This window comes from Pseudophryne corroboree, chromosome 11 (genome assembly GCF_028390025.1).
Source record: "Pseudophryne corroboree isolate aPseCor3 chromosome 11, aPseCor3.hap2, whole genome shotgun sequence".
Lineage (NCBI taxonomy): Eukaryota > Metazoa > Chordata > Amphibia > Anura > Myobatrachidae > Pseudophryne > Pseudophryne corroboree.
In genome coordinates, this window is record NC_086454.1 from 308042754 (window position 1) to 308059503 (window position 16750).

General features: G+C 48.9%; 1 protein-coding gene across 1 annotated transcript in view; it reads left to right on the plus strand.

The window, feature by feature from the left end:
- The window catches only part of LONP2 (lon peptidase 2, peroxisomal), a 167940-nt gene that overhangs the window by 61813 nt on the left and 89377 nt on the right, over window positions 1-16750 (plus strand). The window contains exon 8 of the mRNA XM_063945578.1: window positions 6989-7130. Within this exon, the coding sequence (XP_063801648.1) occupies window positions 6989-7130 (142 nt within the window). The remainder of the gene's footprint in view (window positions 1-6988; window positions 7131-16750) is intronic.

Below are 16750 nucleotides of genomic sequence, written 5' to 3' on the forward strand. Positions count from 1 at the left end.
GGTAACAAGAATCCTCCTCTGGGCAGAAAAACGCGCGTTGGCGCTGTCAGCAATCTTCATTCCGGGAGTAGACAACTGGGAAGTGGACTTCCTCAGCAGAAACGATCTCCATCCAGGAGAGTGGGGGCTCCATCCGGAGGTGTTCACGGAGGTAACAGATCTTTGGGGTGTACCTCAAATCGACATGATGTCCTCTCGTCTCAACGAGAAGCTTCGGTGATATTGTTCCAGGTCGAGGGACCCGCAAGCCGTGGCGGTGGACGCCCTGGTGACTCCGTGGGTTTTCCAGTCGGTGTACGTGTTTCCTCCACTCCCAATCATTCCAAGAGTGCTAAAGCTCATAAGGAGAACAAGGGTTCAAGCGATCCTCATTGCTCCAGACTGGCCAAGAAGGTCTTGGTACGCGGATCTTCTGGATCTACTGCTAGAAGAGCCGAGACCTCTTCCTCTTCGGGAGCACTTGCTGCAGCAGGGGCCGTTCGCCTATCAAGACTTACCGCGGCTGCGTTTGACGGCATGGAGGTTGAACGCCAGATACTAGCTCGGAAGGGCATTTCGAACAAGGTTATTCCTACGATACAGGCTAGGAAAGGTGTTACGTCCTAACATTACCATCGTATTTGGAAAAAATATGTATCTTGGTGTGAGTCCAAGAAGTTTCCTACGGTGGAGTTTCAACTGGGACGGTTTCTCCTCTTCCTGCAAGCAGGTGTGGATGTGGGCCTGAGGTTGGGATTCATAAAGGTCCAAATTTCGGCCCTATCCATTTTCTTCCAGAAACGGTTGGCTGCCCTCTTAGAGGTTCTGACTTTTTTGAAGGGAGTTCTGCACATCCAACCTCCCTTTGTGCCTCCTACGGCGCCCTGGGATCTTAACGTGGTGTTGCAGTTCCTCCAGTCGGACTGGTTTGAGCCTCTACAAGAGGTTGACGTCAAGTTTCTCACGTGGAAGGCTGTCACTTTGTTGGCCTTAGCTTCTGCTAGATGTGTGTCGGAGTTGGGGGCTTTGTCCTGTAGAAGCCCATACTTGTTCTTCCATGAAGATAGGGCTGAGCTTCGGACACGTCAGCAGTTTCTTCCGAAGGTTGTGTCGGCATTTCATATCAACCAACCTATTGTGGTGCCAGTTGCTACTGACTCCTCAATTTCATCAAAGTCCTTGGATGTTGTAAGGGCTCTGAAAATCTATGTGAAGAGGACTACTCGTCACAGGAAATCGGACTGTCTGTCTGTCCTATATGATCCCAAGAAACTAAAGTGTCCTGCTTCTAAGCAATCTCTCGCTGGATCAGGTTCACTATCCAGCATGCGTATTCTTCGGCAGGATTGCCGTGTCCTACGTCTGTTAAGGCCCACTCTACTCGTAAAGTGGGTTCTTCCTGGGTGGCTACCCGGGGTGTCTCGGCTTTACAGCTTTGCCGAGCGGCTACTTGGTCTGGGTCGAACACGTTTGCAAAGTTCTACAAGTTCGATACTTTGGCCGCTGACGACCTTCAGTTTGGTCAATCAGTTCAGCAGAAGCCTCCGTGCTCTCCCTCCCGTTCTGGGAGCTTTGGTACATCCCCATGGTACTAATGTGGACCCCAGCATCCTCTAGGACGTAAGAGAAAATAGGATTTTGGTTACCTACCGGTAAATCCTTTTCTCGTAGTCCGTAGAGGATGCTGGGCGCCCGCCCAGCGCTTCGTTTTCCTTCTATCTTTATTTGGTTCAGTACAACTTCGTTTTAGTTGAGTACTGCATTGTTACTTGGTAAGTAATGTTTCAGCGGTTGCTGCATTTCAAGCTAGTTAGCTTGATGTGCCTTGTATGTGTGAGCTGGTGTGAATCTCGCCACTATCTGTGTAAAATCCTTCTCTCGAAGATGTCCGTCTCCTCGGGCACAGTTTCTAGACTGAGTCTGGTAGGAGGGGCATAGAGGGAGGAGCCAGCCCACACTCTCAAACTCTCAAAAAAGTGCCAATGGCTCCTGGTGGACCCGTCTATACCCCATGGTACTAATGTGGACCCCAGCATCCTCTACGGACTACGAGAAAAGGATTTACCGGTAGGTAACCAAAATCCTATTTATCCTCACTGTGGTTGCTATGGACAGCACAATCTTTTCTTCACAGTGGTTGCTAGGGGATATCACCATATTTTCTTCACAGTGGTTGCTAGGGACAGCTACAACTTTTCTTCACAGTGGTTGCTAGGGACAGAACCATCTTTTCCTCACAGTAGTTGCTGGATGCAGGACCATCTTTTCCTCACCTTGTAAACGTATTTTAATGCTGGCTTAATGGCTTGAATAAAAAAATAAAAAAGAGAGGCCCCCTCTCCCAGTCCTGCTTTCATTATTTTCGGTTCTGAGGGGGTATGACGGCTGATGAGATGGACAATTGTCTCATGTAAGATGTCTGGCTGTAGTTAGACAGAGAGAAGGTCTTCTGCATGAGCCAAGTCCTAGGGCCAGAGTGGGGTAACGGCTCATCACATGGCCCCATCAGTCTGCTGATTATATGAATACTCCTCTGTTCTGCACTAAGATGACAACAAACAAACACATTGATGAGCTGTGCGAGAGCCGGGAGTCTTCCCCTGACCTTATGGCAGTTCTCCTGCACTGACCACTCGCCAGCAGTGTTACAGCCATAAGCTGCCATGATGGCTCAGTAATGAGAAATATACCATATATATGAGGCTGACAGACTGTTCTAACATGGGACCTAATTCATACCTGATCGTAGATGTCAGACCCTGCCCCGTCGCACGGTGGCGATGCTTTTGTACTTGAGTAGCTCCCCACCAGCACAGCTCCTGCGCGCTGGCAGGGACCTTCCCGTCGCTGTGATGGTCGCAGATGCTGCATGTGACATCACGCAGCCGCTGCGGCCCCGCCCCCCAACGGTCCGGGCATGCCTCCATTGTCTGGACCGCGCCCCCTAAATGCTGCTGGTCCGCCCCCTCCTGCCCAACGACCGCCTCTGCCTGTCAATCCAGGTGCAGATAGCAACACATCATAGATTCAGTTACTTATCTGTACTTTCTACTACACACAGGAGTTATATATTGCATCTTTTCAGGTACAAGAGCAAATAATGTATGTGCACTTGTGCATGGTGTATGTATATATAAATCTCTCTCTAAATATAACCCCGTAGGGATAACAGAACCCCAGTAGTATCACCCCCACCTCGTAGTGGTACTGAGTCCCCAAATGATTAACGCCCGCACCCACCAGTGCCACGTGTCACCATAAAAGTATTGTATACCCAAGACTAATAAACCTTTTATATGGCCTTAACCCCCAAAACCAATAGCTCCCCCCCTCCCCCCACCCCCAGTAGCATTAGCCCTCCCCCCACACGCAGTTTAGTGTGTGTCAGGGGAGACTGATCACGAGTCATCTCAGCTGAAGCTGATCAGTCTGATTGTGCTCAAGGAGGAACTGATTTGCCCCTCTTTGGAAATGTTGCTTGTGCTCCAGAATGATGTTTGCAGTGGTTGACGAGCACATGTAGCATGCACATAGGGGGTCATTCCGACCTGTTTGCATGCAGAGGTTCTTCACTGCGGTGCGAACAGGTCGAAACTGCGCATGCGCGGTGCTCGCAATGTGCACGCGCGTTGTTGCCCAGCGACAGCCGTTGCTGGGCAAAGACCAGAAGAGAGAAGATAGTGATCGCTAGCGCGATTGCAAGAAGATGGACAGTGGGGAGGCGTTCCGGGGCGGATACTCACCGTTTTCTGGGCATGGAGATCTGAGCACAGGCGTGTCCAGGCGTTTGGAGGGCGGTTGTATGACGTCAATTTTGGGACCTTCATCGCTGGATCCATCGCACAGGGTAAGTAACTGCAGGGCTGGTCTTGTTCTGCACATAACTTTTTTAGCATAGCAGGGCTGCACAAGCAGTGCCGTTTCTTGCAGCGGGCGAGCCGTGCAACCGCACGGGGCGCCCACCGCGGCACTTCCTGAGCACTTTCAAACCCCCCTCCCCTCTCCTCCCGAGTGCCCAGCTCGGGGGGCGGGATTTCGCGGAATGACGCGTTTGCGTCGTGACGTCACGACGCAATCGCGTCATTCCGCGAAATCCCGCCCCCCCAGCTGGGCACTCGGGAGGAGGGAGAAGGGGGAGCCAAGACGGCCAGCGCTGCGCAGACGAGGGAGAGGCGGCTGAAGAGCGGGAAGAACCGCTACAAATGTAAGTCAGCCCCTCTCCCTCTCTCTCTCTCTCCCCCCCACCACCACCTGCCGTACTGTGTAAAATGGGGACACTTGTCTGCCGGAATGTGTAAAATGGGGACACCTGTCTGCCGGAATGTGTAAAATGGGACACCTGTCTGCCGGAATGTGTAAAATGGGACACCTGTCTGCCGGAATGTGTAAAATGGGACACCTGCCTGCCGCAATGTGTAAAATGGGGACACTTTCCTGCCGCAATGTGTAAAACGGGGACACTTTCCTGCCGCAATGTGTAAAATGGGGACACTTTCCTGCCGTACTGTGTAAAATGGGGACACTTTCCTGCCGTACTGTGTAAAATGGGGACACCTGTCTGCCGCAATGTGTAAAATGGGGACACTTTCCTGCCACAATGTGTAAAATGGGGACACTTTCCTGCCGCAATGTGTAAAATGGGGACACTTTCCTGCCGTACTGTGTAAAATGGGGACACCTGTCTGCCGCAATATGTAAAATGGGGACACTTTCCTGCCGCAATGTGTAAAATGGGGACACTTTCCTGCCGTACTGTGTAAAATGGGGACACCTGTCTGCCGCAATGTGTAAAATGGGGACACTTTCCTGCCACAATGTGTAAAATGGGGACACTTTCCTGCCGCAATGTGTAAAATGGGGACACTTTCCTGCCGTACTGTGTAAAATGGGGACACCTGTCTGCCGCAATGTGTAAAATGGGGACACTTTCCTGCCACAATGTGTAAAATGGGGACACTTTCCTGCCGCAATGTGTAAAATGGGGACACTTTCCTGCCACAATGTGTAAAATGGGGACACTTTCCTGCCACAATGTGTAAAATGGGGACACTTTCCTGCCGCAATGTGTAAAATGGGGACACTTTCCTGCCGTACTGTGTAAAATGGGGACACCTGTCTGCCGCAATGTGTAAAATGGGGACACTTTCCTGCCACAATGTGTAAAATGGGGACACTTTCCTGCCGCAATGTGTAAAATCTGAACACTTGCCTGCCGTACTGTGTGAAAAGGAGGCACGTGCCTGCCGCAATGTGTAAAATGGGGACACTTTCCTGCCGCAATGTGTAAAATGGGGGCACGTGCCTGCCGCAATGTGTAAAATGGGGACACTTGCCACCCGTGCTGTGTAAAATGGGGACACTTGCCTACCGTGCTGTGTAAAATGGGGACACTTGCCTGCCGTGCTGTGTAAAATGGGGTCGCGTGCCTGCTGTAATGTGTAAAATTAGGACTTTTTTTTTTTTTATCGTGTGGTGGCCGTGATGATGAGATCAGATGAGGCCACGCCCATCTTACCAAAGCCACACCCGTTTTAATGAGGTCACGCCCCCTTAAATCTCGCACTGGGAGCCAAATTGGCTAGAAACTGCCCTGTGCACAAGCGATCACATTCCTGCTATGCTAAAATACAATCCCCCATAGCGCGGTGTCTAGTTGATCACACAAGCAGCAGAAAGTTGCTACATGCGATCAACTTGGAATTACTCCCATAGCGAGAGTGCAGCCAACCCATTCACTAGGGACCAGTGACATCATTGAGAATACAGTCTATCCATTCACTAAGAACCAGTGACATCACGGCAGTCTATCCATTCACTAGGAACCAGTGACATCACCACAGCCTATACATTCACTGGGAGCCAGTGACATCACTGAGAATGCAGCCTATCCATTCACTAGAGGCCAGTGACATCACTGAGAGTGCAGCCTATACATTCAATAGGCACCAGTCACATCATCTATGTATGAGGCTAAATAAATGTGATATCATGAAACAATGGTTATTACTTATAGGCAATATTTTCATTAGTGCATATGATGACTGCATCCACTGTGTGTAGGTGACCGGTATAGACACAACCTGGTGCGCAGCGTGTAGCTTGCCCAGCAGATGGTTGTTGCTTTCCCCATGCTCAGAGCTTGCTTAGCATATAGGGCACCAGGGTTCATTACCTATTTTATGTGACTTTCCTAATTTAGAGAACATTCACCATCACTAATCCATCTGGCATAAGCGGCATCAATGTACCGGTGTTGTGATTTACTTTTCCTTTATCTTGTGGATTCATAAATGAGCGGTCACTGGAAGGAGTAATATCTGTATACTTACCTTGGTGAGACAGTCTCAATTATCCATAGGCTCACGGAGGAGGTCATGTGACTGTCGGTCAGCTGACCGGCGGTCACATGACTACCACCCATCCATAGTAATGCAGGCACAGAGCTGTAGCTATTCCTCACCGCTCTGTACATTCCACAGCCGCGGCAGGGTTCTAAATCTGTCTGTTGCATTAGATAAGATTCACCTGTTAGGTACTTTCTATCAGTCCCTATGGGAGTCTGGAAATCCCCCCGAGAGGGAGGGGGGAAACCCTGCAGGTGGTGTGCACAGGAACTTTCACCCTGATCCTAGTTTTTCTTTATTCCCTAGTGCTGGTGTGGGGGTCCAGACTCTGTTCATTTTATCATACAGTACTTAATATTCTATGGTTCTGGTATTATAAAGCATTCAGAAGATCATTACTTTCTTATTTTGGTGCAGAGAGTGGGATATCAGCCTGCCTTCCAGTCTCTAGGATCGATAACATGGGTCATACATGTAGCCATCATTTCATATATGTAAGACCCGTGAATGCATTAATGTTAGTCTGCAAACTCCGACTGTGTCTGCATGGCAGCAGGTGATACTCAGCGCTGCGTGCGTTTAGCGGTGTGCATTACAGTAGGGACACTGTCCTGCCTTCCGCGATGACCTAGCAACCGTTAGCTGTGGTCTCCTTTGTCTTGCAGACGTACGTACGTGGGCAGCATGCCTGGACGTATAATCAACGGGCTGAAGACTGTTGGGGTGAACAACCCGATCTTCCTGCTGGATGAGGTTGACAAGTTGGGGAAGAGCCTTCAGGGTGACCCGGCAGCTGCACTACTGGAGGTAAGATTCCCGGTACACCGCCCCCATCATTCTCCTGTGTTGTCAGGGGGACTACGGGATAAGATGTTCAGATAAGAATTTTCCAACACTAGCAACAAATCTCCCATTACTTAAACACCTCGCAGCCCTTCTATAAACAAATACCACCATCTGCAGAGCGTTCTGCCCTTGGTGAAACAGAATTGTTCTCCTTGCAACTTACAGAGGGAGAAGCAAACTCTCCTACTCCAGCTGTGGTGGAACTATAAGTGCCAGCATAACCTACAGCTGCTTATTCCCTGACCCTTGGGAAGATGTTAAGTTCTGCCTGGGGGCTAGTCGCGGGCCGCTGATTGAATAGCTTAGAGCACTTTACCCGGGAGCTGAAGCTACCCCACGGCTAATTGAATTTCCCCCATGGTCTACAACAGGCACTGACGCAGACTCAGCATGCTCTAACACCAAAACTGGGGCAGGTGATGCTGGGATTTGAGGTTCCACAGCAGCTGGCGTTCCGCATTGTTACCTACACCTGCGCATTAATGTGACCGTGGCAGAGAAGTTGGAGTGCAAGCTCTGTGGTCACAACACATAGTGGCTGAGGGATGCGCTCTGGTGAAGGCAGTAGATGAAACTAACAAGCACTAAGTTCATTTCACACCTGGTTTCAGGTTGGTCCTTATCTGTAACCGGAGGAGTATTTTGGAGGTGTATAATAATTATGGGGTGCACCTTTAATTTGGGGTGAATAAGGGTGCCAACGTCAGCCGTATTACAGTCACGCTACAAATTACAAGTCACGCTACCTGCCTGTCCCTGTTTTTTCGTCATCGGAGCGATGTTCCGTCTCGCCCTAGACAGCAGTGCCCCAGGTTACTGATGTGTTTCAGTCTAGGCTATTCCTCCAGGGACATGAATGAGAGAATATTGCATGTGTTGAAGCTGTGCTTACAGTTTTACTTGTACAGAGCTCACAAAGCCGACATTAAGCGTCGACCTACAAACACTTAAACACCTGCAGCTGAGCATGGGATATTTCAAAAAAAAATTGTGCAATTTCTGAACGGAGACAAAACTAAAGAAAACATGAGAATAAAAAAGCTGTGCCAAGGTACACATGGCTTTCATTAGCCGTTCCCGGTGCAAGACTGGTTAAATATTCCGCTTTTATGGCTCCGTTTAAGAGCAGTCATAAAGCCAAAGAAAATGATGAGGTGCCGGAATAACACAAAAAATGTATATACTGTATGTATATGTAAAATGATTCGTAGCTAGTAAGAAAAAAAAAAAGAAAAAAAAACCCCATATAGGTGGTTCCATTATAAAATGAAAACAGGATGAAATGAACCTTTTACAGGGTATCTGGACTCCAGGTCGACACCAAAAAGGTCGACACACCTTAGGTCGACACCAATTGGTCGACATGGACAAAAGGTCGACATGAGTTTTTCACACAAAAAGTGTCGACTTTTTTGGTGTCGACCTGGAGTCCCAGACCCCTTTTACAGTAGGTACAGCTCTGTTTCCAGCTTGTTCCATCTGCAGTGAGCAGCATCATAGACCTTCTACCACAATAAGACGTAGACAAGGAAAGAAATATATTCAGTTGTCTTAAGTTCCTAAAACTTGTTTTTTTGTGTTTTGCTTCCTTTTAAGCCCTTGTAGCCCCAATGCTATAATTTTCTTTTTTTAAATAATGTTTTCTGTTTGTTATGAATTAAATACTATAACATTTTATTTTTTAAATAAAGCTGCAGTGATTTGTAAAGTAATAATAACATACCATATTTAATAAGTGGGGATTTATTAAAGCTTGGAGACCGATAAAGTGGAGAGAGTTCCAACCAATCAGCTTCTGACGTTTTTCACAAACCGTCTGTGCTATGGCGATCAGGAGCTGATTGGTTGGTACTTTATCTCTCTCCAAGCTGTGATAAATCGCCCACACAGTTAGTCTCCTGGAAAGCCTCCATCATTACCGGCGGTGAGCTGCTGGTTATACATACCTACTGTACACCTGTGAATGTAATATCAGCCCCGTGTGACTGGTGGCCGGCCATGTGTATAGGAAGTAGCCGTTTCAGTAATGAAACCAGTAATCGCTTTCTTAGTAGGAAGCAAAGTTTTTACTCATCAAAACCAGTTTCACTATCTCGCCGAGCCGCCACAAGCCGCGACTTATGAATTGAAACCATTGTGGTTTAATACCCGTCTCCAAGATGGAAAGCTTGCGACCACATGTACGGACTAGATCAGGGCTCTATTCAAACACAGGTATCAAAGGGGGAGAACAACATTCTGTATTACACTCGGGATAAATGCATTTACTAATAAGTCTTCTGATAATATTATTATACATTTTATTCCATAATATTTTATGGGAGACAAATATACATGTAGTATAATGAATACGGGAAAAGAGTGCCTTTATCATTGCTGACGTGTGCAGGGGCGGTGCCTGGAGATCAGATAATCTGCGCGCCGCCTCTTCCTATAGAGTGAATGGGTCCCGAGACGCAACGGCCCGGCAACCCGTTCACACTGCACTTCAACCCGGGAATAACCCTGCTTTATGCCTGGGTTGAAATACCAGGAAATTCTCACATACTCCTTTCACACTGCACCTCCACACGCGGCAATCTGGCAATACACTGGGTTATTTGTGCGATGTGAAAGGGGCGTTACAGCGGAAGCTCCGCCCCCTGAGCAACATGAGGAGCTGCTGCTGCTGAGGAGCTGGGTAAGGTTCAATGGGGCAGATGTACTAACCTGGAGAAGGGATAGATAAGTGGAAGGTGATAACGTAGCAGCCAATCATTATGGATTTGAAAAATGACAGGAGCTGATTGGCTGGTGCGTTATCACCTTCCACTTATCACTTCTTTATCCCTTCTCCAGGCTTAATACATCTGCCCCAGTGCATGCTATGCCTTTTGTTAAGGAGAAAGGATTAATGGGTGGGGACCCTGTAAGTGTGTGTTAAGGGGGGGTACAAACGGAGAGATCCGTGTTTAAATTCTAAGCAGTCTGATTAGATTGCTTAGAATTTACGCACAGATCTCTCCGTGTGTATGCCCCACAGTGATAGCGATGCGCGGCCCCACGTGTCGCTATCGCCGGTGCTAGATTGGCCTGCGTGCAGGCACAATCTAGCACATCGCTCATTTCACCCACTGGGTGAAATGAGCCCCGCCCCCCCCTCGCTCAGCACACATCGCGCTGTGCTGAGCGGGGCGGAGAGATGTGTGCTGAGCGGTCTGTGCTAAATTTCTCAGCACACATCTCTGGGGGAAATCTCCCCGTGTGTACGGGGCTTTAATGAGTGTCTATAGGAATAGTGTGTGCAGGTGGTGGTGGGGGGGATTAATGAGTGCTAGCAGGATGTGTGTGTGTGGGGTGTGGATTTATTTAGTGCTGATGGTGAATGTGTGTTTGGGGGGGTTTAAGAAGTACGTTGGTACTTTGCGCATCAGGAAACAGATCCAATGGGATCTGAATCAAGGGGCCTTTATTTATTGGGGGCACAAATGTGTGGTAGGTGCAATGTGTGTTGGAGGTATTATGAAGTAGAGATACAGCTGTGTGCCATATTATGAATTGGGGGAAGTGATATGAGGTACATTATGATTTTAGCACTGTGCTATGTGGTATATTATGTATTTGGGGCACTGCTGTATGGCATATTATAAATTGGGGACAGTAATACATGGCATTTTATAAATTGGAGGGAGCAGGGGTGGTGGGTGAAACGTTGCCTAGGGTGCCTAGAACCCGTGCACCGGCCCTGCATATAGCACAGACCGATGGCGTGCTCTCCCTGGAAGAGGTTGCATAAGAGACGGAGGTTTGTTTAAAGCAAACGCACTGCACTGTGCTGGACGTACCTCTGCACAAACCTGGACGGGCCCGCTCTACATAATCTCCCACAACAGAATACAGATGTTCTCCGCATACCAGTATCACCAATCAGTCCGGCTAACCGTCCACTCTGCACCTCTGGGACACACGCACCGTGGCTCCAGCTGTTTACACAGCTGCTATCCGAGAGCGCCGGTGCACGCAGGACGGCGCAGAGGCCTTTGTGTCAGACCCAATACAAAGAAGGTTTCACAGTGTGATACTTTGCTGCGTTACAGAACATTAAGAGGATTAGCTTATTTTCCTTGGAATGTAACACTGCTAATCAGGGGCCTGTGGAAACATCTTGTGCTGCAATTAGTAAGAACGAAGCCTTGATCTGTATATATCAGATCACTTGCTACTTTTGCATAATATAACTTTCTCTAACGTCCTAGTGGATGCTGGGGACTCCGTAAGGACCATGGGGAATAGACGGGCTCTGCAGGAGACAGGGCACTCTAAGAAAGAATTAGGACTACTGGTGTGCACTGGCTCCTCCCTCTATGTCCCTCCTCCAGACCTCAGTTAGAATCTGTGCCCAGACGAGCTGGGTGCACTTTAGTGAGCTCTCCTGAGCTTGCTAATAAGAAAGTATTTTATTAGGATTTTTTATTTTCAGAGAGATCTGCTGGCAACAGACTCTCTGCTACGTGGGACTGAGGGGAGAGAAGCAAACCTACTAACTGCGGATAGGTTGCGCTTCTTAGGCTACTGGACACCATTAGCTCCAGAGGGATCGAACACAGGAACTCACCCTTGGTCGTCCGTTCCCGGAGCCGCGCCGCCGTCCCCCTCGCAGAGCCAGAAGACAGAAGCCGGCGAGTGAAGCAAGAAGACATCAAAATCGGCGGCAGAAGACTCCTGTCTTCATATGAGGTAGCGCACAGCACTGCAGCTCTGCGCCATTGCTCCCACACTAACCCACACACTCCGGTCACTGTAGGGTGCAGGGCGCAGGGGGGGGCGCCCTGGGCAGCAATTGAGTACCTCCTGGCAAAATAGAGCATATATACAGCTGGGCACTGTATATATGCATGAGCCCCCGCCATTATTTTTCACAAAATAGCGGGACACAAGCCCGCCGCTGAGGGGGCGGGGCTTCTTCCTCAGCACTCACCAGCGCCATTTTCTCTCCACAGCTCCGCTGAGAGGAAGCTCCCCAGGCTCTCCCCTGCAGAAGCACGATAGAAGAGGGTGAAAAGAGAGGGGGGGCACATAAATTTAGCGTAAAAACAATATATACAGCAGCTACTAGGTTAACACTACGTTACTGTGTGATTCCTGGGTCATATAGCGCTGGGGTGTGTGCTGGCATACTCTCTCTCTCTCTCCAAAGGGCCTTGTGGGGGAACTGTCTTCAAATAGAGCATCCCCTGTGTGTGTGGTGTGTCGGTACGTGTGTGTCGACATGTCTGAGGTAAAAGGCCTCCCCTAAGGAGGAGATAGAGCAAATATGTGTGTGTGAGGGTGTCTCCGTCGACAACGCCGACACCTGTTGGATATGTGTAATAAAGTGCTGAGACAGACAGGAAATCTACCCATGTCTGTCTCTATGTCGCAGAGACCTTCAGTGTCTCTAAATGCTCACTATCCAAAATAATAAACACTGATGTCGACACGGAGATTGACTCCAGTGTCGACTACGATAATGCAAAGTTACAGCCAAAATGGCAGAAAAGTATTAAATATATGATTATTGTAATAAAAGATGATTTGCATATCACTGAGGACTCATCTGTCCCTGACACAGGGGTACACATGTTTAAGGGGAAGAAAGCTGAGGTAAATTTCCCTCCTCTCATGAGGAAAAAGAGCGGGAATCTCCAGACAAGAGACTGCAGTTTCCCACAAAGAATTCTCAGGCAGTATCCTTTCCCCACTAGGGCCAGGATACGATGGGAATCTTCCCCTAGGGTGTCACGTTTGCCCAAAAGGAAACCTGTCGTAACAGCTATTCTCAGGGATCCTGCAGATAGTGTGCACATTCTGGTACACTACTCGGACCGGCGATTGTGTCGGCATGGGTTTATAGCGCTGGGGCAGCGTGGACAGGTACCTTATCAGCAGAGATTGAGACCCTAGTATGTAGATATATATAGATATATGTATATAGAGAGATATATATATTAAAGATGCTGTCTTAAGAGATTTATATATATATATATATATATATATATATATATATATATATATATAAAATATGCCCAAAGGACATGAGTATACTGGGTCCTAGAGACAAAGCTATGTCGATTTCTGCTTGACGTGTCCTGTAGAATATGCAATGGACAGATGATGCCGACTTAAGAGGCATATGGAAGGCTGAGGATTGTGTGGAGAAGGGTTCTCGGACCTGGTCTCCACAGCTATAGCTGGTAATTCTGTTGTTTTGCCTTATATTCCTGCACAGCCTAGGAAAGCGCAACATTATCAAATGCAGCCTTTAGAACAAAGAAACAAGAAAGTCCGAGGTGCATCCTTTCTTGCCAGAGGCGGGGGCAGAGGAAAGAAGCTGCACAACATAGCTAGGTCCCAGGAACAGAAGTCCTCCCCGGCCTCTACAAAAATCCACTGCATGTCGCTGGGGCCCCACAGGCGGAGCTAGGCCCGGTGGGGGCACGCCTGCGTAAGTTCAGCCACAAGTGGGTTCACTCCCTGTTAGGTCCCTGGGCAATAGATATTGTGTCTCAGGGATGCAAGCTGGACTTTGAGAAGATGCCCCCTCACCGACGGCCCTGCCGGCTTCCCCCCACGAGAGGGAAACAGTGTTAACTGCAATTCACAAATTGTATCTTCAGCAGGTGGTGGTCAAGGTTCCCCTCCTTCAACAAGGAAAGGGTTATTATTCGAACATGTTTGTAGTACCAAAACCGGACGGTTCGGTCAGACCCATATTGAATTTAAAATCCCTGAACATATACCTGAAAAGGTTCAAGTTCAAGATGGAATCGCTCAGAGCGGTCCTCGCAAGCCTGGAAGGGGGGGATTATATGGTGTCTCTGGACATAAAGGATGCATACCTTCATGTCCCCATTTATCCACCTCATCAGGTGTACCTCAGATTTGTGGTACAGGATTGTCATTACCTATTCCAGATGTTGCCGTTTGGTCTGTCCACGGCACCGAGAATATTTACCAAGGTAATGGCAGAAATGATGGTGCTTCTGCGGAAGCAAGGAGTTACAATTATCCCATACTTGGACGATCTCCTCATAAAGGCGAGGTCCAGAGAGCAGTTGCTGATCAGCGTAGCACACTCTCGGGAGGTGTTGCAACAGCACGGCTGGGTTCTGAATATTCCAAAGTCGCAGCTGGTTCCTACGACGCGTCTGCCCTTCCTGGGCATTATTCTGGACACAGACCAGAAGAATGTTTTTCTCCTGGCGGAGAAGGCTCAGGAGCTCGGGACTCTGGTCAGAGGCCTCTTAAAACCAAAACAGGTGTCGGTGCATCAAGGCACGCGAGTCCTGGGAAAGATGGTGACGTCATACGAAGCCATTCCCTTCGGCAGGTTCCATGCGAGAACCTTTCAGTGGGATCTGTTAGACAGGTGGTCCGGATCGCATCTTCAGATGCAGCGGCTGATCACCCTATCCCCCAGGGCCAGGGTGTCTCTTCTGTGGTGGCTGCAGAGTGCTCACCTTATCGAGGGTCGCAGGTTCGGCATTCAGGACTGGGTCCTGGTGACCACGGATGCAAGCCTCCGAGGGTGGGGGGCAGTCACACAGGGAAGAAATTTCCAGGGTCTGTGGTCAAGTCAGGAGACTTGTCTGCACATCAATATCCTGGAACTAAGGGCCATATACAACGCCCTAAGTCAAGCGGAGCCTCTGCTTCGCTACCAACCGGTGCTGATTCAGGAAGACAACATCACCGCAGTGGCTCATGTAAACCGCCAAGGCGGCACAAGGAGCAGGGTGGCGATGGCGGAAGCCACCAGAATTCTTTGCGGGGCAGAGAATCACGTAAAAGCACTGTTAGCAGTGTTCATTTCGGGAGTTGACAACTGGGAAGCAGACTTCCTCAGCAGTCACAACCTCCACCCGGGAGATGGGAATTCATCAAGAAGTCTTCACACAGATTACAAGTCGTTGGGAACTGCCACAGGTGGACATGATGGCATCCCGCCTCAACAAAAAGCTACAAATGTATTGCGCCCAGGTCAAGAGACCCTCAGGCGATAGCTGTGGACGCACTAGTGACACCGTGGGTGTTCCAGTCGTTTTATGTGTTTCCTCCTCTTCCTCTCATACCCAAGGTGCTGAGAATCGTAAGAAAAAGAGGAGTGAGAACAATACTCATTGTTCCGGTTTGGCCAAGAAGGACTTGGTATCCGGAATTGCAAGAAATGCTCACAGAGGACCCATGGCCTCTGCCTCTCAGACAGGATCTGTTGCAACAGGGGCCCTGTCTGTTCCGAGACTTACCGCGGCTGCGTTTGATGGCATGGCGGTTGAACGCCGGATCCTAGCAGAGAAAGGCATTCCGGATGAGGTTATTCCTACGCTAATAAAGGCTAGGAAGGACGTGACGGCTAAGCATTATCACCGTATATGGCGAAAATATGTTGCTTGGTGTGAGGCCAGGAATGCCCCTACGGAGGAATTCCAGCTGGGCCGTTTCCTTCACATCTTACAGTCGGGAGTGACTTTGGGGCTTAAAATTGGGGTCCATTAAGGTCCAGATTTCAGCCCTATCCATTTTCTTTCAAAAGGAACTGGCTTCTCTTCCTGAAGTTCAGACGTTTGTAAGTATTCAGCCCCTTTTGTGCCACCATTGGCACCTTGGGATCTTAACGTGGTGTTGAGTTTCCTGAAATCACACTGGTTTGAGCCACTTAAAACCGTGGAGTTAAAATATCTCACGTGGAAGGTGGTCATGCTGTTGGCCTTAGCTTTGGCTAGGCGTGTGTCAGAATTGGCGGCTTTGTCACATAAAAGCCCCTATCTGGTTTTCCATATGGACAGGGCAGAATTACGGACTCGTCCGCAATTTCTGCCAAAAGTGGTGTCATCTTTTCATTTGAACCAACCTATTGTGGTGCCTGCGGCTACTCGTGACTTGGAGGATGCCAAGTTACTAGAGGTAGTCAGGGCTTTGAAGGTTTATGTAGCCAGAACGGCTGGAGTCAGGAAAACTGAGTCGTTGTTTATCCTGTATGCATCCAACAAGCTGGGTGCTCCTGCTTCAAAGCAAACTATTGCTCGCTGGATCTGTAACACGATTCAGCAGGCTCATTCTGCGGCTGGATTGCCGCTTCCAAAATCAGTAAAAGCCCACTCCACAAGGAAGGTGGGCTCTTCTTGAAGGCTGCCCGAGGGGTCTCGGCATTACAGCTTTGCCGAGCGGCTACTTTGTCAGGTTCAAACACTTTTGCAAAGTTCTACAAGTTTGATACCCTGGCTGAGGAGGACCTTGTGTTTGCTCATTCGGTGCTGCAGAGTCATCCGCACTCTCCCGCCCGTTTGGGAGCTTTGGTATAATCCCCATGGTCCTTACGGAGTCCCCAGCATCCACTAGGACGTTAGAGAAAATAAGATTTTACTTACCGGTAAATCTATTTCTCGTAGTCCGTAGTGGATGCTGGGCGCCCGTCCCAAGTGCGGACTTCTTCTGCAATGCTTGTACAGGTTGAGTATCCCATATCCATATATTCCGAAATATGGAATATTCCGAAATACGGACTTTTTTGAGTGAGAGTGAGATAGTGAAACCTTTGTTTTTTGATGACTCAATGTACACAA